The 20,747-nt window shown below is 47.6% G+C and overlaps 1 protein-coding gene across 1 annotated transcript in view; it reads right to left on the reverse strand.

Annotated features, from left to right (window-relative positions):
- The window catches only part of LOC126520594 (selenocysteine lyase-like), a 114,891-nt gene that overhangs the window by 77,932 nt on the left and 16,212 nt on the right, over positions 1–20,747 (reverse strand). The window contains exons 3-5 of the mRNA XM_050169388.3: positions 13,517–13,588; positions 13,407–13,435; positions 13,069–13,231 (exon numbers count right to left, since the gene is read on the reverse strand). Of these exons, the coding sequence (XP_050025345.1) occupies positions 13,069–13,231; positions 13,407–13,435; positions 13,517–13,588 (264 nt within the window). The remainder of the gene's footprint in view (positions 1–13,068; positions 13,232–13,406; positions 13,436–13,516; positions 13,589–20,747) is intronic.

Consider the following 20,747-nt stretch of genomic DNA (forward strand, 5'->3'; position numbering starts at 1 on the left):
TATCGGCAGGGCTGGTCGCTCCCCTAGTCTGCGCCGGGGAAGCTAACGGCAGTGGCCTCCAGGGGGAAGGTTGCCTTGTAAATAGACTCCAAAAATACCCCCTGCGCTCCCTATGAAGACGACATGACGACGACGACAAATGTTAATGCCGACCAAGACGACATGACAACGACGAATACTCATGCCGATGAAGACAACATGACGACGACGAATACAGTCGAAACCCACATTAACAAAATCACGCAACAACGAAATTCTCGCAACAACAAAATATTTTCGTATCCCTGGCAAACAGCCATAGGATTTAATGCATTTCGTACTTCTCGGCAACAAAACATCCCTGAACTACAATCCTGCATCAACGAAATTTGCCGGAACGTAACGCCGTATATTAACTACTCACATAGGGCTAGCAGGCTCCAAAATGTGCTCAAATGCGATTGCTTTGCACTAAAATTGCCTAAAATACCCCCACATTACACTTGCGTGGGCACCGCCATTTTTGTTTACAAAAACAACGAAGTGCCGGAAGCGATCGCATGCATTGGAAACACGTCATGGCCGCCATCTTGTTTGTTAATCACCCATTTGAAGCGACACGCATGTTGCTACCGGCGTGTGACAACGGTTTTTGCACGCCTACTAGGCGAGATCGGAGATCGTTGTTCAAAACGCGCATTCAGTTTGCATTCCCCACAGCTGATGACTCAGCGCAGCCTAGGCCAATCGCGTGAGGCAAAACTGAACGCAAACTGTACGCTCGTTTCGAACACGATTGCCGATTCTAGCAGTGCATTGCGTAATGTGCGCCTCAATGAGAAAAATGCAGGCAATAAAAAAAAAAAAAACAAGCAAATCCACGTCCCACCGACATGGAACTGTTTATGGCGCTTGAGATGCTGGTCGCAGCATGGAGTGCCACGCATCGGGCCATGATTGAGCAATTTGTCTGGGAATATGGATCTCTTGCTTCAAAAACGCTGGTTTTGGTGCCACCTGACAGGCATCGCATGCGAATTCAGCACCAGACGTAGATTTGCGTGAAGGAGCCATAATCTCTATCATTTGCCTTTGGGTATACGAGATAGATCACTTTCGTGCTCGGCACCAGAAGCGTCGGCGCCTACAGTTGCCCGTAGGCGCCGGAGAGAAATACTGGAGAAATGCTGCTGCATGCGCTGTTGTTCTGCGCCGTGTCGAGTTAAGCAAAATCTCGCAAAAGTGATGGTATCTCCGAAAGCAATTGACCGAGAATACTGCTTCACGGTAATGCTGCCACTGCTGATTGATGCATGCGGTGCACTTTGCACTGTCGGTAATGCGGTTCTATATCCTCGAGCAAAGCTTGCCAAAGTAGGCAAATGGAATTCCGACAGTAAAGTTTTGTTCTGTGATGCATTACCTCCCTATGTTTCGCAACAACAAAATTCTTGCGAAAGCGAATTTTTTCGCGTTCCCCATCAATTTCGTTATTGCGGTTTGACTGTACTCATGCCAACGACGTTGCCAGTGCCGCATTCTGGTGGATGGACATCATATCACTGCACTTGTTGACACTGGCGCATAATTCTCCATAATGCAGCAAGAGCTGGCTAACCACATTAGGAAAGTGAAGACAACATGGACAGGGCCCCACATAAGAAGTGCTGGGAGTGTCAGCTAATGACACCAATGGGAACATGCACCATTCGAATTCACATCGGTGATTCCTAGCTTCGTTGCCACTTTCGTCATTCTCCCCTACTACTGCAAAGACCTCATCTAGGGGATGGATTCTCTGCGAGATCACGGCACAGTCATAAACATTCCGGTACGTATGGTGACGTTTTCTGCCAGCCCATATGGCGATACGATGAATGATTGGAAATATGAGCGTTTGCGAATCGCCGACGATGTGACCCCTTCAACCGCAATCCTGCCGCCTTGTCTCTATCATGCAAGAAGCCATACAACAGGGATGTGATCACGGAGCAAATTGTTGCACTATTGCTCACACAAGGCGTTTCCATTGCTAGGGGCGTACTCGACATGACTCATGGACATGAGGAAGTCCTTCTCACAAACTTCAGCAACGAATGCCGTCACATCCAGAAGAGTACTGCAATTGCGTACTGTGACATCACCCAAGTGAGATTGTTTCACTCTACAAGAAACGATTGTGCCGCTCTCACCACCTTTGTCTGTCGACGTTAGCTCCACCCTGTCGCTTTGAGAGCAGCAGCGCCTATTGGAGCTGACAACAGTTTGAAGACTGCTTTTTGACTACGTCAAAAGTCAAACAAACACCACTGACCAAGCACTGTATCATAACGGATGATACTGCGCGGCCGATTCGACAAAATACCTATCGTGTAGCTCGAAAGGAACATGAAAAGATTCAAAAACAAGTGAAGAAGGTGCTCGAGGATGGTGTGATACAGCCTTCGAAAACTCCCTGGGCGTCACCTGTGGTATTAGTCCAAAAGAAAGACGGCAGTTTGCAATTCTGTATCGATTACCGCAAATTAAACCAGGTCACGAAGAAAGACGTCTACCCACCGCCACGCATCAACGATTCGCTGGACAGGCTGCAGCAGACACATTATTCATCAATGGATCTATGAAGCGGGTATTGGCATATTGAGGTTGATGAGAGAGATCGTGAGAAAAGTGTCTTCGTGACCCCCGACGATCTTTACGAATTTGAGGTCCTTCCTTTTAGTTTGTGCTTAGTGCCTGCAACTTTTCAGTGACTGATGGACACCATTCTATAAGGTCTGAAGTGGCAAACATGCTTGGTCTATCTAGACAACGTGATAGTGTTCTCAGCTACATTTGAGTAGCACCTAAGCCGGTTGCTCCCTGTTCTCCAAGCCATACGGTCGGCTGGCCTGACATTAAAGCCCGAGAAATGTCATTTTGGTTTCAGTTAGCTATGCTTCCTCGGCCACGTCGTCAGTCACGAGGGTGTCCGACCTGATCCAGCCAAAGTAGACGCTTTGGCCAAGTTCCCCACACCATCTGACAAGAAGACAGTGAGGCGCTTCTTGGGGCTGTGCGCCTATTACCAACGTTTTATTGCGAACTTTTCATGTATTGCTGTGCCGTTAACACACCTGACACGCGACAATGTTCCCTTTCTGTGGGGTGAAAGTGAGCAAGTAGCATTTAGCAAACTACACCAACGCCTGCAAACGCCTCCTGTTCTTTCACACTTCAACCAGCACGCTCCTACAGCACTTCACACTGATGCGAGCAATGTTAGTCTGAGTACCGTACTGGTGCAGTGACAAGGCGGCTCCGAAAAAGTAATCGCCTATGCTAGCCGACCTCTCTCTCGTATGGAGGAAAACTACTCGACTACTGAGAAGGAATGCCTCACCGTGGTGTGGGCGGTTATCAAATTTTGCCCATATTTGTACGGCCGTTCATTCAAGGTTGTCAGCGATCATCATTCTCTTTGTTGGCTAACTAACCTGAAAGATTCCTCTGGCCGTCTGGCGTGCTGGAGTCTTAGGCTTCAGGAGTTTGACATGACCATAATTTACAAATCAGGGAAGAGGCACACCGACGCCAACTGCCTCTCACGGTTACCCATCGAGTCCGCTGGTACCGATGACGTGGATGTGGAAGCTGCATTTTTGGGCGTCGTCGACACCGTCACCATTTCACATGAGCAGCGCCGCGACCCAGAGTTGCTCCCACTAATTAATTTCTTGGAAAATTAGAACGATGCTCTCCATAAGAACTCTTCTGCCAGTGGCAGCATGTACCTGCTTGTCGTGCTGGCATCACTTCGAAAAGAAATACTAAAAGCATACCACGATGAAACCACCGCAGGTCATCTAGGCTACACGAGAACATTGTCCCGACTCCAACGCAACTACTACTGGCCAAAGTTACCCGCTGCTGTAAAGCACCATGTGCAAACATTGCAGACTGGCAAAGACGCAAAGTGCCTCCCGGTAAGCCTGCAGGTCTCTTACACCCGGTCGAGGTACCAGGCCAGCCATTCACCCAAGTTGGAATGGATTTTCCTGGGCCCATTTCCAACTTATACAGCTGGCAACAGATGGATCATTGTTGTCACCGATTACCTGACGCGTTACGCAGAGATGAAAGCTACGCAGCGGGCCACAGCAGCCGTAGCAGCTCATTTTTTCATCGAACACATCGTCCTTAGGCACGGTGCCCCAAAAGTCGTCGTCACAGACAGGGGAACTGCCTTCACTGCTGACCTCCTTGACTTGGTTCTCAGACTCAGTGGTACAAGCCACTGGAAAACAACCGAATATCATCCCCAGGCGAACAGACTAACCGAGTGCCTTAATAAGACCCCCACAGATTCTTTGCATGTATGTCGACATAGACCATAAGAATTGGGATCAGATATTGCCTACAATAGATATTGTTAGATTTCGCCCACAATACCGCTCGACAAGAAACTACTAGAATGATACCGTTCAGCTTGGTCCACGATCGCGAAGCCACAACAACGTTGGATGTCATGCTGCCACACGAGTTTGACGACATACCTACCGACATTGACAAATTTAACGAGTGTGCCGAAAAAGCCAGACAGCTTACCCACGTACGTATCTGCATTCAGCAAGACCAAGATGCAAAACGATACGATCTTCGACAAAGGTCCGTTTTCTGCCCTCCCGGCGACAACGTATGGGTCTGGATACCCATACGCCATCCTGGATTTTCCGAAAAGCTCCTACAATCCACCGCCTGAGCGACGTGAATTACGAGGTCGTTCGCGACAGTGACCACAGTTCCAGTCGCCGCAAGCACTTACCTGAAGTGGTGCATGTGGTACGAATGAAGTCATACCTGTTGAACTAACTTTCGTTGTTTGTATTTTTGGCATGTTTAACTCTGTGCCTTATACACTGCCCTCATTTGCTTAAATTGCGCATCGGATGATGATTCCTACGGAGGGACAGAAATGCCGTGCCTGTACTCCATTGAAGAAGAGTACAACGCAAGTGTGCATGAGCGTATCATATTTGTCGAGGCGCAATGGAGAAGAAGAAGTAGTGGTTGCGCTCATAATAAAAACGGCGACCTGCTGCTGTGCTTCCTGCTCTATGACCCCTGTTTTGACGTTGCGACAATACATTATATATATATATATATATATATATATATATATATATATATATATATACGGTTAATGTTAACCCAGCTTTATTTAAAGGACGAGATTGATGGTGAAGTCAAGATGGCGTCCCGAGGCTGCACCAGCTAACATCTTCTTTCTCTTCTGCTCGCCCGGCTCATGCCGTAGCAATCGCCGGTTGCCAGACGAAGCCCGCTGGGCAAGTCCAAATCACTCGGAAAGCGTAGGGTGAAACCGCTTAAGACGGGCAACATGTACTAACCGGGTCCGGCTAGACCGAGGACCAGCGGACATCAAGCATGCCACCACGTACGTTGAGTCACTCAAGCTATCTACAATGACGAATGGGCCCGTGTACTGGGGTAAAAACTTTTCGCATAAGCCACGTTTACATTCCGGAGTCCACAACCACACAGAGTCTCCTTTAGCGTACGAGACAGACTGGTGTCGGCTGTCATAGCGCTCTTTCGATCAGTGTTGCGATGCCACAGTACGAAGACGAGCGATACACCGGGCTTCTTCGGCAAGACAAAGCGTCTTGGCAACAGAGTACTCGCTGTGAAAGTCAAACGGTAGTATAGTGTCAATGCAGCTTAGCGGTGAACATGCGTAAAGGAGATAAAAAGGACTCTAATCGGTCGTCTCATGCTTTGCAGTATTATAAGCATAGGTGATGAAGGGGAGTACGTCATCCCAGTCCTTGTGATCGAAAGATACGTACATGGCCAGCATGTTAGTTAGAGTTCTATTCGTACGTTCTACAAGCCCATTTGTCTGAGGGTAGTAAGGCGTTCAATGACGGAACTGCGAACTGCAGAGACGAAGCAGTTCTTCTACGGCATCCGCAACGAACTGACGACCGCGATCGCTAATGATGACATGGGGGGGACCATGTCGAAGAATAATGAATAGAAGCAAAAACGTCGCAACAGACGCAGCTGTTGAAGATGGTACGGCCGCCGTTTCCGCCTAACGGGTCAGATGGTCGACACGTACAATCACCCATCGGTTGTCGTTAGATGATCGGGGAAATGGGCCCAGAAGATCGATACCCACTTGTTCAAATGGCAGGCGAGGCAGCGGCAGAGGTTGGAGAAGACCTGGCGGAGCGGTCATACGGCGCATGTAGCGTTGACATTGTTCGCAACTGGCGACGTAGTGCTTGACTGTGTCCCGCATTCTGGGCCAGTAAAAACGCTCCTGTGTCCGGTTCAAAGTTCTGATGAATCCTAGATGGCCAGAGGTCACATCATCGTACATGGCTCTCAGTATGTCCGTTCGCAGACTCTGCGGCACCACCAGAAGGAAGTGTGCGCCTTTAGTCAAATAATTGGTCTTGTCAAGCAGGCCGTCACGGACACAAAATCGACCGGTGGCTCCAGGACGCCATGCGGCTACAAATAGAGGTTCCAAACTAATATCATTTTCCTGCTCTGTTTTGAAAGTTATAGAGTCTGGGAATGTAGAAGAAATGGGAGCAAAACACTCATCAAAATTGTCTTCGTCACACTTCGTCGTCATCAGAGGAAGGCGGGAGAGACAGTTCGCATCTGCATGGCAACGCCCGGACTTGTAGGAAATAACAAAGTCGTACTCCTGCAGTTGAAGAGCCCAATGTGCCAGTCGTCCACTCGGGTCACGGAAATTCATTAACCAGCATAACGCGTGGTGGTCAGTAACGATAGTGAACGGGCGTCCGTGGATATAGGGCCGAAATTTGTGGACAGCGAAAACAGCTGCCAAGCATTCTTGCTCGGTCACAGTGTAATTGCATTCCCCCTTAGTGAAAGAGCGACTAGCATAAGCTACAACGTGTTCAGCTCCTTGATGACGTTGCACTAGTACGGCACCGATGTCGATGCCACTGGCATCCGCGTGCACTTCCGTAGGTGCGGATGCATCGAAGTGACGCAATATGGGCCCTGACGTCAGTAGAAACTTTAGCTGGCGGAACACGTTGTCGCAAGTCGATGTCCAGTTAAAAGGGACGGCTTTTTGGAGAAGACATGTTAGGGGGTACACCACGTCGGCGAATCTTGGGACGAAGCGGCGAAAATACGAGCACAGGCCCAAGAAACTCCTCAACTCCCGCACTGACTTCGGTGCTTCGAAGGAGCTGACTGCCTCAATCTTCCGTGGATCTGGCCTCACACCATTTTTGTCGACCAGATGCACTAATGTCTCGGTTTCACCGAAACGACATTTCTTGGAATTTAGGATCAAGCCAGCTTGTTTGACATAATCCAGAACAAGGCTGAGATGGCTGTTATGCTCACTCGATGCGCTGCCAAAAATCACCACATCGTCGAGGTAGCACAAACAAATTTCCCATTTAAGTCCTCGGAGGATAGTATCCATGAATCGTTCGAATGTTGCTGGCGCGTTACAAAGGCCGAACGGCATAACATTAAATTCATAAAGACCGTCTGGTGCCACGAAGGCCGTTTTCTCCTTATCGTCTGGGTGCATGGGTATCTGCCAATACCCTGATCGCAAATACAGTGATGAAAAGTAGGCAGCGGAATGTAAAAAATCGATGACATCATCAATTCTAGGAAGTGGATACACATCCTTTTTGGTGACCGCATTCAGTTTCCTGTAATCAACGCAAAACCGCCACGATCCATCCTTCCTCTTTACTAAGATTACTGGTGCTGCCCACGGACTAGAGGACTCTTGAACAACACTTTTCCGCAGCATGTCTTTCACCTGTTCAGCAATAACTGTCCTCTCTGTTGAAGAAATGCGTTAAGGCTTTTGCCGAGTGGGTGCGCAGATCCGGTGTCAATTCTGTGGAGAGCACGAGAACGCGGAAGTGAAGCCTGCTTGTCACCTTGTGTGAAATCGAATACAGAAAGATGTGCCCACAAAACTTGTGCGAGAGCGTGGTGCTCATGTGAGGGCAGCGCCTTGTTGATCATCCATAGGATCTGCTCTTCAGAAGTGCTTTGGTGAGGATCGCTAGTATGAGACTGCTCCTCCTCGCTTAGAACTGTAATGGAGCTGTAAGTAATCTCGTCAAATTCAGCGAGCTTCATATCACGCGGAAAAACAGCAGGGGCGCAAGAGCAATTGAAGCCCACAAATTTGAGGCGCCATTCACTACTCTCACGACAGAGCGCGGTACAAGTACATCTTTCTTTGCGCAGCTCGACGCAAGTGGCTGGACTTGCGTGTCAAACGATGAAAGGTCGGCAGCAGCGAAGTTGACAGGGGTACGTGACAGCGACCAAGGCGATAGCAGCAAATCGTTCGAAACAACACAATAGTTTTTCACTGGTAAGGATGTGTCAGCAAGGGTGGCGAGAAGCGCGCTATTCAAAGTAATTTCGCCTGTGCCACAGTTAACGTATGCACCACAATCCTGAAGAAAGTCAATCCCTAGAATCACATCATGAGTGCACCGCGGTAGTACGAGAAATTCTGTTTTAAGATCTTCTCCTCCAAACAAAACACTTGCAACACAAATACCAAGGGGAACTAGGCACTCTCCACTGACACCACGAAACGTCACATCACCATTCCACGAGAACATAACTTTCCGACCCAGCCTCTTTTTGAAAGTCACACTCATGATGGAAACGGTAGCACCAGTATCCACTAATGCTGTTGCAGGTATACTATCAAATAACACATGCACTTTGTTCTTCACCATCATAATAGGCAGAGGAGTATTTCGCAGAGACGCAACCTCCATCGGCCGCGCCGGCTAGTTTCCCGACGGCGGTGGTGACGTAGCACGTCGCCGTGATGATGGTGAACGGCATTGGCGACTGGTTGGGGGCGTCAGGCTGCGTTCTGAAGCTGGTGAGCCACTCCTTCTACTATATTGACGGAAGGTATTCCGGGGTGGCGCGCCTGTGGTGTTTGCGGTATCAGGATCTGTCGGCCAACAGTCGTCATAACTGTCACGTTCAGAATTAGGCCAAGTTGGTGGTGGGCCATATGTTGTTGTCTGTCGGCGGCGGCGCCAAAAACGAGCAATGTGTCCTGAGGCGCCACAGCTGTAACACACAGGCGATGCGCGACCGACGTTGTAAGCCTCAGGGTCAACCCTGGGTCGCTGCGAATAATAAATGCGATCTTCCGAATTCAGATTCGTGGTGGTAGCTCGACGAGTTCGTTGATCGTGCGTCATGTCGCCGAGAAAGGTACGTCGGTGCTGTCGCAACTGATCGACTTGACACTCTGCATCGCCTGGCATGGCAGACAATGCAGACACAGCAGATGCACGTTCTTGAGGTTGGTTGAAAGCGCAGCCAAGCTGTTCGACATCCGCCCCTTTGGGGTGTCGTTCAAGTTCTTTGCGGACAATTTGCCTTATAGTTGCCGCAAGGTCAAATTGAAAACTGTAGTTGTCATTTTCGTCAACACTTGCCACCGTTGTGACATTTGCTAACCTGCCGAACTTTGACGTGATACGGCGCAGCTTCAAGGCCTCAAATGTGCAGCAATGCTTGATGAGGTCGGCGACCGAGGCGAGACTCTCCTTTGCGATTAAATAATTGTACACATCCTCGGCTATGCCTTTGAGAAGGTGTCCAACCTTGTCCTCTTCGGACATTCGAGGATTGACCGTTCTGCAAAGCTTCAGGATTGCCTCTATGTACGTAGTACAGGTCTCACCTGGGACTTGAGCGCGCTGCAGCAATGTCTGCTCCGCCCGCTTTCTTTTCGTGGTGGAATCGCCGAAGCCCTCTGTGAGGTGAGTAACGAAGCTGTCCCACGTTGTGCAGGTATCTTCATGGTTCTCGAACCACACTAGTGCAGTGCCTGTGAGGAACAGAACCACATTGTCGAGCTGAGCCATGGAGTTCCAGCCATTGTACTTGCTCACACGCTTGTAGTGGGTTAGCCATTCCTCCACGTCCTCGCCGAATTTTCCTGAGAAAGGGCGGGGCTCCATTTGATGCATCCAGGCGCCGCTTGTTCGCACTGGAGCAGCCAGAGAAGGCTGTTGGTCACCGCTGTGGGACATCGGAATCTCAAGTGGTGTTGGAGGCAGTCGAGCGAAGCATCGGCTCCGGCGTGGCACTTGCTGCAGCAGCTCTGTCGTCTTGGTCGAAGTACCCAGCACCTCCACCACAAACTGTTACGGTTAATGTTAAACCGGCTTTATTTAAGGGACGAGATTGATGGTGAAGTCAAGATGGCGTCCCGAGGCTGCATCATGCACCAGCTAACGTCTTCTTTCTCTTCTGCTTGCCCGGCTCATGCCGTAGCAACATATATATATATATATATATATATATATATATATATATATATATATATATATATATATATATATATATATATATACACATATATATATATAGTCACCTATTCCACTGCTACAAACATGCTCGTTAATGATTCTGTTCTTCTTGGTATTACACAATAAAACAACAAACACTACCTAAATACTGTCACTGCAACAACACATCACTTCAAGCATGTCACTCCTGAATAGCTTTCCAGAAGCATTCAGCTATACATTTATAATAACCATCATTGTTGATGGTTTCTGTGCAAGTTACCTCAATTGTAGTATATACCTGATTTTGATACCTGCTGCAGTCTTTCCATCTCTAAAGATAGCACTTTTGATTACTTGCACCTTTAATTACTTCTTTTGCATTGCTTGTCTTACACTCCTACCTTCCTTTCAAGCTTCCTCATTAGTCTGCATGTTTCGAGGTCACAGGTTTAAGGCTCACAGGCACACTAAGCTAGGCTCACTCAATTGCAGCTTTTGTGTGACATAGAGAGGCAGAGATATTAACCCAGTGAACCACCAATATACTATCAACATCCAGGTATGAGTCATTTGACCACGCCTTGTCATAACATGTAAAGGACATCCTATTAACATATATTTTGCAATATCAAGTAGCTGATGTGTTACTGAAGTTCATTCTACATTGGCATTAGGCTGTTCACGGACATTACATACTGACATCGTAGAGATATATGCACTATGTCATATCGGTTGGCTACATTTTAAAGTTTTCTTGAAGACTTATTTAAGATGCCATATCGGTTGGAGGATATAATTAAAGGGGTGTACGGTAGCGCGATTAAAAGACTGGACAAAAGAAGACGCACAGGGACACACACAGCGCTAACTTAGCACTGTGTGTGTCCCTGTGTGTTTTTTTTTTGTCCCGCCTTTTTATCGCGCTACCGTACACCCCTTCAAGATGCATTACCAACAAGCCCACATTGCAACCCATGTTATTAAAGTTTAGTATTTACATTTTTATGTGACTAGATCTTTCAAAATGCTGAATTCCCTGAGCTTTATTGCACATGAGATGCCATTGACATTGAATGTGGTACTTAAATTTTGCAGAAGCAAAAATGGAACCATAGGCTCAGGTTAGGCAATGAAGGCTCAAATAAAATTTTCTGAGAATTGTTGCTCCGAAATGTAGTAGCCCATGGCTATAGAGTTACCCTGCTGATTACATTACATTTAATGTACGACTTTTATAACAACATGAAAAGACTTTGCAGACCACACATGAGTAGTTACACCCCTCCCCCACAGGTCATTTTTTCTAGCTTCCCTATGACAGAATTATGTTTTCTCATTTGTTCAAATTATACTTTGGAACTATCATGTCTGCATCTCATATGTATATGTCTACGCTGCCTATTTTCTGATACAATTTATTTTTAAAACTTTTGTTAATTTAATATATGCTCAGTGTACCAGGTGGGAGGTCCAGAAGAACAAGTACTATATGCTGCGCTTTCTCATTGCAGGCATGTGCATTATTGTGCACACAAGATGTATCTGACCATGCTATGTGGGTGTGCTGCCACCCAATGTCCATTTATTATTAAATTTGGCCTTGACAGTACATCTGCTGAGGCACCCGCAAGTATAGCTCGCTAGCCTGAACTGGTAAGATCCACTAGATTTTCTATAGACATCTGCATGGCTACCGCATGCCTAAAGGGAGCATCTATTAGCGGTAACATATGTCCAGCTGCGATATTCTTACAATGTTATAGCAACATGTTATTGATTTGGATGGAACTTAGATTATCCATGGTATGTACGTATTTATAATGTTGTTTGGACAAATCTAGATATCTATAGGGTGTGTGCAATGTCTAAAACATGTTCTATGGACATCTATGGAACATAAATTGTTATCTGGGAATAGTGAACACCTTAAACTAAAACCTGAAAATACACAATAAAAAATTATGGGGTTTTTATGTGCCAAAACCACTTTCTGATTGTGAGGCACGCCGTAGTGGAGGACTCCGGAAATTTCAACCACCTGGGGTTCTTTAACATGCACCTAAATCTAAGCACACAGGTGTTTTCGCATTTCACCCCCATCGAAATGCGGCCGCCGTGGCCGGGATTCGATCCCGCGACCTCATGCTCAGCAGTCCAACACCATAGCCACTGAGCAACTACGGCGAGTTAAAATACACAATACACAAGTTCCTTCTTTCTGTGTAGTATCTGCAGTTTCAGTACTTATCAAACACCAGGAATATAATGTCCTCTTGAGGCACAGCCCTGGCTGAAGAACAAGTTTACCTAGTGAAGCTGCAATTTGGCAAATTAATTCTGCAGAAATGCAAAAGGTGGAGGAAGTTTAATGGAAGGCGAAAATTGTCATCCACTCAACAGTTGCCTAGGCTATAAAGAAAAGCCATATGGGTTTCACAGAAAGGTTCGCTGTTAAGGAAAAATTCTTACCAGACCAAGGCAAAGTTCTTTTTAGCTGCAAAGCATTATTTCAAAGCTCGTATGGTTTTCTTTGTTGCTTTGGCTACTGTCAATACTGTTGAGTGGATGACAATTTTTGCCTTTAATAAAGCAGCAATTAGGGCAAGTTGGTTGAACATAGTTTAGGATAAGCGCGCTGTTTTGCATACATGCTCCCTGAGGTGTGTGTGTCCCCTCCCGTTCTGAAGTGTCTTCCGAGCACATTAATTTGAAATAAGCTTACCTATGCGCTCATCTTCATACAAGTCTTTCAATGTGAGCACGATTGAATTGTGCTCAATGTTGCTCGTGATAAAATGAGGAATCCTGCAGTTTGAGAGAGATGCAAAGCTGCTCCTTGTCTTCTTGAAGTGACGCACAAGTGAATGAATAATCATGTTGTTGCTCTGAAAATACAAAGCACAAAACCCATGTGCTTACATAGAAACATCAGCTGAAACAGTAAGCTCACATGTTAATGCATGCTAGGATAATGCATCATGGAATATGGACATGGTGCAATAATTCCAGAAAATACTAGTACACAGCATGCAATACACAGTATGAATTTAAGGAACAAACCTCCGTCCCTCCTGATGTGAAGACAATTTCTGAAAGTGTGACAGAATATTTGACTAAGTTCCAATTCAGCAATGATATTAAGCTTTCGAAAATACATAAGTTATACACACCTGGTGATGATGCTCCAATCATGTTCGCAACTGAAATACGAGCTTCATCTATAATCCTGCGTGCTTCAGCTCCTGCAAGTGAAAAATTTCAGATTATGTGACTATATGGTCAATGACCGATTATTTGGACACTGCCAATTCAGGCATGCTTGATCATTTTGACAGCTTCACGGCACCGCCACAGGCCCCATAGACTTAATGTAGAAGGACGATTGAAATTTTGTGCACCGTACAGCATGTCATGCAATAATTCAAGCTCTAACTAAGCGGCCGTGTGCTAGTTTGGCCACCGAGTCGAGCAGAAATAATGAGATTTTCGTTTGTTTTGATCAGTCATCGGCCATGTCCCGGGGTCTCCTCGAAACCGAAACGAGCCAAGCCTAGTTGATCTAGTGCTAGCCAACCACAGCCAAACCCTAGGACAAGCCAAGCTAGTAGGTCGTAAAGGCCAATGTTACTAGACATTCTAGTAGTGTTGGTAAAGGCCACATTTGTAATTTGCTAATACTGCTCTGCTCTTACCAACCCAGCGTTCATGAACGGCTAATCCCATTGATAATGTGGGCAGAATGTTGCTCTGACCCAGGGAGTAATACACAGAAGCACTGACTGTCCTATATTGCAATGCATTTGGCACAGCCAACTAATGTCCCAGCAACAACAAGTGTGCAGTATTTCACCCTGCTTTCTGCCTCCGCTCACCTCCTTTCTTCTTTGTGGCTTTTCAAGGTACTTTTCTCATGGTATATATTGTGAAGCTGTGGGAATTATGGAGGTTCATATATTCCTGCATTCCTACGCATACCACAGAAGCAAAGAGAGCAAACGCCTTCTTTCCCTCTACCTGTGCAGCGAGCCAAACAGGTTATCTTGCGGTGGCGCAACCCTCTAGCAAACCAGTTGCAAACGTAGACCATCCCATGGCCGTGGAGCCTTGCACCCATTAGATCGAGCAAAGAACAAGGCAGGGTTGCTGGAATTGGTGCGGTTGAAGGACACAAGAGTGCGAGCCACGATGAAGGAAGGACCCCAGGTAAAGATCTCATTCCTATCCTTTGTTGCACCCTACCCTTGTTTGCAGCACGACCGCGGCAAACTTCTCAGCCGTAACTAACCTGCTTCCAAGCGAGTTCTCTGGAGCAATAAATGTTGTTGTGCTTGTTATTCAACAGGGCGTTTTCATGTTTCTGCTTGCCCTGGTACTGCAGAAGCCTGGCCGTATAAGGCAAGCTATAGGGAGTTGGTCATTGTAGTGTAAAGATAGCGGACCGTCACGTTTGTTGACGTGCGGTGCGGTCAAGGATGGAGCAGTGGACGTTTTGGTTAGTAGATAATATATACTATGACCAAGTACTATATCTTACACTATACAAAAGGAACGAGGCACATGTCACAAATTAACTAAAATACATGTTACACATTCTGGCTGTTTCTACGTTACAAGTTCTTGCTCGCGCTCACGTCCTCGTCGTCTTCAGCAGGTTGCGCCCGTGGCGGGACAATTTGATCGCTGAGCAGGATGTAGCGCGTCGACTTGCCGAAGTGCTGGGTGAGCGGTGGCAGCGGCCCGAACATTCAGAAACGGCAATAGATCAGGTCGACCAGGAACAGTACTGGCCGGGAACAGTCACGGGTGGGTGGCAGCCGCACTGGACACCGACATCCGCAGGAGCATGAACGGTCAGGAGCCTGCCCACCAGTTCACCCGGGTAGCCTTCTCAAACTCCGGCTCCTCAAACGCCGTGTCGAACCAGTCTACCTTTCCCTGCATCCGCTGCGCTCGAGACTGCCATTTCCTCTTTCTTTTCATTCCCTGCCGCCGCCACCTCGTGCTCTCTTTTGTCCGCGACGCACCGCACAGGTAGTCACTGTCGTCGTCGTCATTGTGTTTCACCACACTACGCCTCACCCAAGAAAGTTGTTTCTCTTTAAGCAACTTTGCTCTGAGGAGTGGGCTTGCAGAAAGAGCACTGGTTGCACTGGCACTTGTTGCACACATGTGAAAGTTGTGGGAGATACGGGGTTCTCCTCCGTACTCTTGGGACAAGGGAACGACAACACAGTAGTGCAAACAATCACAAGGGCATTTATTGCACCTTTCATAGATTAATGCCAGCTAGCCGAGTTGCTATCCCCAAAACATGCCGATGGGCGCGCGACAAATCCAGAAGTCCGACCGCGACCGCATTGCGAGCGAATATGTTCGCCCCATGCTGGATCCCAACGCCTGGTCGTTCGCGTGTACAGTCACGCCAACGGTGTCCAAGGCGGCCACGCGAGACGGTCTCGCAGAAGCATGGTCGGCTGGCACGTCCGTCGCGCTCGCTTCCCGAACCCAAAGAGAGCAAGCGCCTTCCTTTCGGCGCCCAAGTAACCCCGCCGCGACAGTCGCGCCATCTCTCGCACCGCGCTTGTACCACCCGACCGCCGCGGGCGCCAGGCCACGCGAGCCGTGCGGGAAAACAGCATATCAGGGGATGCGCTATGCGGAAAAAACATCAGGGGACGCGCGAGAGTCGCGCATCCCCACAAAGTTCACAGTCTTTTGCACTGTTCACGCATTTCTAAAGCACACACACACAATACACAGAAGCAGTAACATCAGCACTCACAGAAACAATAGTCAGTACCGTATTTGAGAGCTACGAGACTCTGCTGAGGTAGTCAGCACCAATGTTATCACTGTCCTTGATATACTCTACAGTGAAGTCATACTCCATTACTAGCAAACTCCAGCGAAGCACTCTGTTGTTGACATGCTTAGTGGAATTATTGTATGAAAGTGGTTCATGGTCAGTTTGCAAAACGAAACGCTTCCCGTAGTAGAACACGTGGAACTTTTGAATGGCCCATACAAGGGCGAGGCCTTCGCGTTCTACGGTGGAGTAACGTGTCTCTCTGGGTAGTAGCTTCCGGCTTGCATATGCAACTAGGTGTAAGACCCTGTTGCGACGTTCCAGTAGGACAGCGCCTAGGCTTGGTGATGAGGCGTCTGTATGTAGTACAAACGGCTGCTCTAAATCTGGGGACCGGAGAATTGGCTGCGCAGAAAGCATGTCGAAGTTTATTGAAGGCTTCCTGATGGCACGTCTCCCATGCGAGCTTGTTGGGTGCCCATTTGCGAGTCAGTTCTGTGAGGTGTGCCGACACTTCGGAATAATTTGGCACAAGGTCGCAGTAATAACCGGTAAGGCCAAGAAATGAGCAGACCTCCTTTTTAGTGGTCGGCTTCGTGGTGGCTTCTATTTTCTAAAGTGTCTCCGTCTGTGGACGTAAGACACCATGGCCTATAATATGTCCTAGAAACTTCACAGAAGTGGATCCAACTTCAGTTTTTGAAGGTTTGATGGTCAGGCCAGCATTCTTCACTTGTTGGAATAAACGTCCGACTATGAACATGTTGCTCCCATGTTTCTGTAGCAATAGCACACTGTCAAAATAGTGGTAAATATTGGGGATGTCGTGCACTACCTTCCTCATCAGCCCTGTGAAGACAGCTAGCGCGGTCTTGATATCGAACAGCATGAAATGGAACTGGTACAGGCCCGATGCTGACCGGAAGGCGGTCATCTGCTTGCTCCCTGGTTGCATTGGTACCTGCCCTTTTGTAAAATCAAACTTCGAAAATTAGCAACTCTTTCCTAACCTGGCAAACATCATGTCAACCCACGGAATCGGTTCATTGTTCATGATGAGCACTCAATTTAGTTGCCTGAAATCAATGCACAGGTGCATGCTGCCATCTTTTTCGTAACTACTACCACCGGCAACTGGTATGGTGAGTGCAAAGCTTCGATGATGCCTTGTTTCAGCATTTCTTGTATTTCGTCTTCGATGGCTTTTTCAACTGCAAAAGGTACCGGATATTGGCACACGTGCACTGGTGCTTCCGTGGTCAGTCTTAGTTGGCATTCAACGAGATGCGTCTTGCCAGGAACGTCCGAGAATATGTCTTGAAATGCACAAATCGTATCCTTTGCTTGATCACTTTGCTCTACTGGCAAGTCTGTGGCAATCTTTACGTTCTCGTACGTTTCTTCCTGCTTGAGTACAATAAATGGAGGGTCGCTATTTTCAACACCTTTGCGGGTGTTGACCGCGACAGCAGCTTGGTGTTCTGCTGGCGCTAATGACTCCCACTCCTCATATTTTTTAAGGAGATTGATGTGGAAAGTACCTGCTCGTGTCCCGAAGTCTACGACAAAGTCGACGTCGCTTCTCTTGTCTATAATAGTAAAAGGCCCCTTCCAGGTCAGTATTAATTTGTTGTTGTCGGATGGGAACAGAAGTAACGCTTTGTTTCCCACAGCAAGGTGTCGAACTTTCGCCTTTTGGTCATAATATTGTTTCTGGGTAGCCTTTGACCTTCGAAGCACCTCATGGGCAAGTTCGCATGTTCGGTGTAACCGTTCTTGCAGCTCCACAACGTAACCGTACATTGTTTTTGCCTCTTCATGCAGTTGGCTTCTTGACCATAGCTCCTAGAGGATTGCCATCAGTCCTCGTACGTAGCGACCATATAGCAGATCAAAGGGCGAGAAACCCAACCTTGTCTGTGGGGCTAAGTATCGGTCCCAATTTTTCAGGCTTTCTTGACACATCCTCCGGATCATTTGCTTCAACGTTCTGTTGAAGCGTTCCACTAGACCATTCGCCATTGGATGGTATGGTGTGGTCAGTAGCTGTTTAAAGGACAGAAGATGGCTTAACTTGTTCATGAGTTGCAAGGTGAATTGTGTACCTCGATCGGTTACTATTTCTCGTGAAAGTCCGACCCTGGAAAACATCTCAAGCAATGCCTCGGCAATTCTTTCAGTGGTGATGCTTGGCAATGCAACAGCGTCTGGATAACGGGCTGCAAAGTCCTCCATAGTTAGGACATATCGGTTACCACTGGCCGATGTAGGTGACAGGGGTCCAATGATATCGATAGTGACACGCTGGAAAGGTGTATTGATGATCAGCATGTTTCTAAGAGGTACACGTCCTGCAAGATGTTTTGGGACGGTCCTCTGACAAATGTCGCAAGAGTTCACAAACCGCGTGACTTCTGCTTGAACACCAGGCCAGTAGAATTCTTCCGAAATCCTATCCGCCATCCTCTTTGTCCCTTGGTGATCGGAAAGTATGCCTTTGTACGCGATCTTAAGGACGGATGCTCAAGCTCCTTCGGAACGACCAGCTGTTCCCCTTCTCTCTGTGTTGCAGACTTGTAACGCTGGTAGACAAGTTCATTGATGATGACGAATGTGGCAGTGTCTGATCATGTCGTTTTAGTCTTGCCCGAGCAACCACTGAGGCTTCGATCCTCCTTTTGCAATGTCGCCAATCTTTCGGGACCAACGTCCAATGGGCTTAGCATGACTACTGGCAGCTTTGGCGATTTTTTGCCACCGGATCATGATACAGCCACCACATTGTCACAAACAGGAACGGTGTTGTCCTTGCATTGCAGACAGCCATCTGTACCTTCTTCAGGCTTTAGCATGGCTTCGCTTCCAGGAAACTCGAGAGAGGGGCAGATGCCGTTGATATTGCCTAACACAACATCATACAGTAGCCGCTCCATGCATATGACAAGTACCGTCCCCTCGAAGAACGGGCAGTCGATATCAACTTCTGCTCCTGGAAGGTATCGAGTGGAACTGTCTAATAAATAAACAGTCCACGATTTCCCAGTAAGCTTCTTGGATGGAACAAGTGCGCGTTTTACGATGACGGTGTCGCAACTTGAATCTCCGAGAACGGTCACAGGTTGACCTTCCAGATAGCCTGGTGCTGTCGGCATTCATTCTGTTCGACGCTTCGAGCCGACAGGGCTTTCCGCCGTCGCACTGATCTTGTCACATTTGCCGTCTTCAGTGTCTGTTGCAATTCGGAATTGCTCGCACAGAGTGCTTTCTTGTGGTGTTTGGCCACGTTCATAACTAGAACACAAAGCCTCATTGCAGTCCTTCGTGTTTTTGGGAAAGCTCTGCAGCTTCTTCCTTTTCACATTGCTCATGCATCGACTTCCTGTGGTTCCCAACCAACAATCAGACGACTTGCAGCCTCAATTATTGCATATAAAGCAACGGGGCTTTCATTGAGTGCTTGTTGGCTCTTTTGACGCCGCCCCACTCTTCACATACGCGTTCTCTTCTCTGCTTCCAGCCAGATGTGTCAGGTTTTGGACTTCAAGATAATGATCCGCTGTTGCGGCCACACTGCCCAAATCTTTACAGCCTCGCTCCTTCAAAAATACTGCAAGCTTCTGGTCGCATTGATGCAAAAATTGTTCAGAGACGACCCAGTTTTTCAAGGCGTCATGTGTCCTTTCGGTTTTGGCCAGCTCTTGCCAATGGTCAAAATAACCGAGCAGTCTGCCTGCTAATTGACACACTGTTTCACCATATTCAGGTTTGGCCTCTCGGAACTTGATTCGGTAACCCTCTTTGGTATACCTGAACCTCTGAAGCAATGTTGACTTCAGCTCTGCAACGTCAGTGGCATCTTCAGCGGACATGCATCCGACAACAGTGAGAGCCTCCCCTCTGAGGCACATACTCAGGGATAGACCTCATCTGCCACGAGGCCATCCTTGGTCAGTGGCTACTCACTCAAGCCTTTGAATATAAGCATCAAGCTCATCCCAGGATTCATTGAAAGCTGGTATTAGCTCGTGCAGACTCCGAAAACCTTGACTGCTCGTGTAGCGATCACTTGGTTCAACGGTGACTGCTTGACTAGGTTGTTGCAATTCTTGTATGCGCAGCCGTAATTCAAGCAACTGGCATTCTCCGGCTTGCCGCTCTAACTCTCTGTCGTGATCCTCCTTAGCAGCTTCACGCTCCAGCGCAAATCTCTCGCTTTCTCTCTCCTGCTCCTTCTCTAGCCACTGCTGGAGTGCCTTTCCTGTCAGTCCCAACTCTTTACCAAGGCCTATCAGCTTTTTGACATCCATTTTCAACCACCACACATAAACAAAGTGAGACTCTCTCAAAAGGTGTTAGGGAGAGTTCCATCCTGTCGCAGGCACCAGAAATGTAGTGTAAAGATAGCGGACCATCACGTTTGTCGACGTGCGGTGCAGCGAAGGATGGAGCCGTGGATGTTTTGGTTGGCAAATAACATATACTATGACCAAGTACTATATCTTACACGATACAAACAGAATGAGGCACACGTCACAAAGTAACTAAAATACATGTTACACATTCTGGCTGTCCCTAGGCTACAAGTCCTTGCTCGC

The sequence above is a fragment of the Dermacentor andersoni genome, chromosome 3, assembly GCF_023375885.2.
Source record: "Dermacentor andersoni chromosome 3, qqDerAnde1_hic_scaffold, whole genome shotgun sequence".
In the NCBI taxonomy this organism is placed as follows: domain Eukaryota; kingdom Metazoa; phylum Arthropoda; class Arachnida; order Ixodida; family Ixodidae; genus Dermacentor; species Dermacentor andersoni.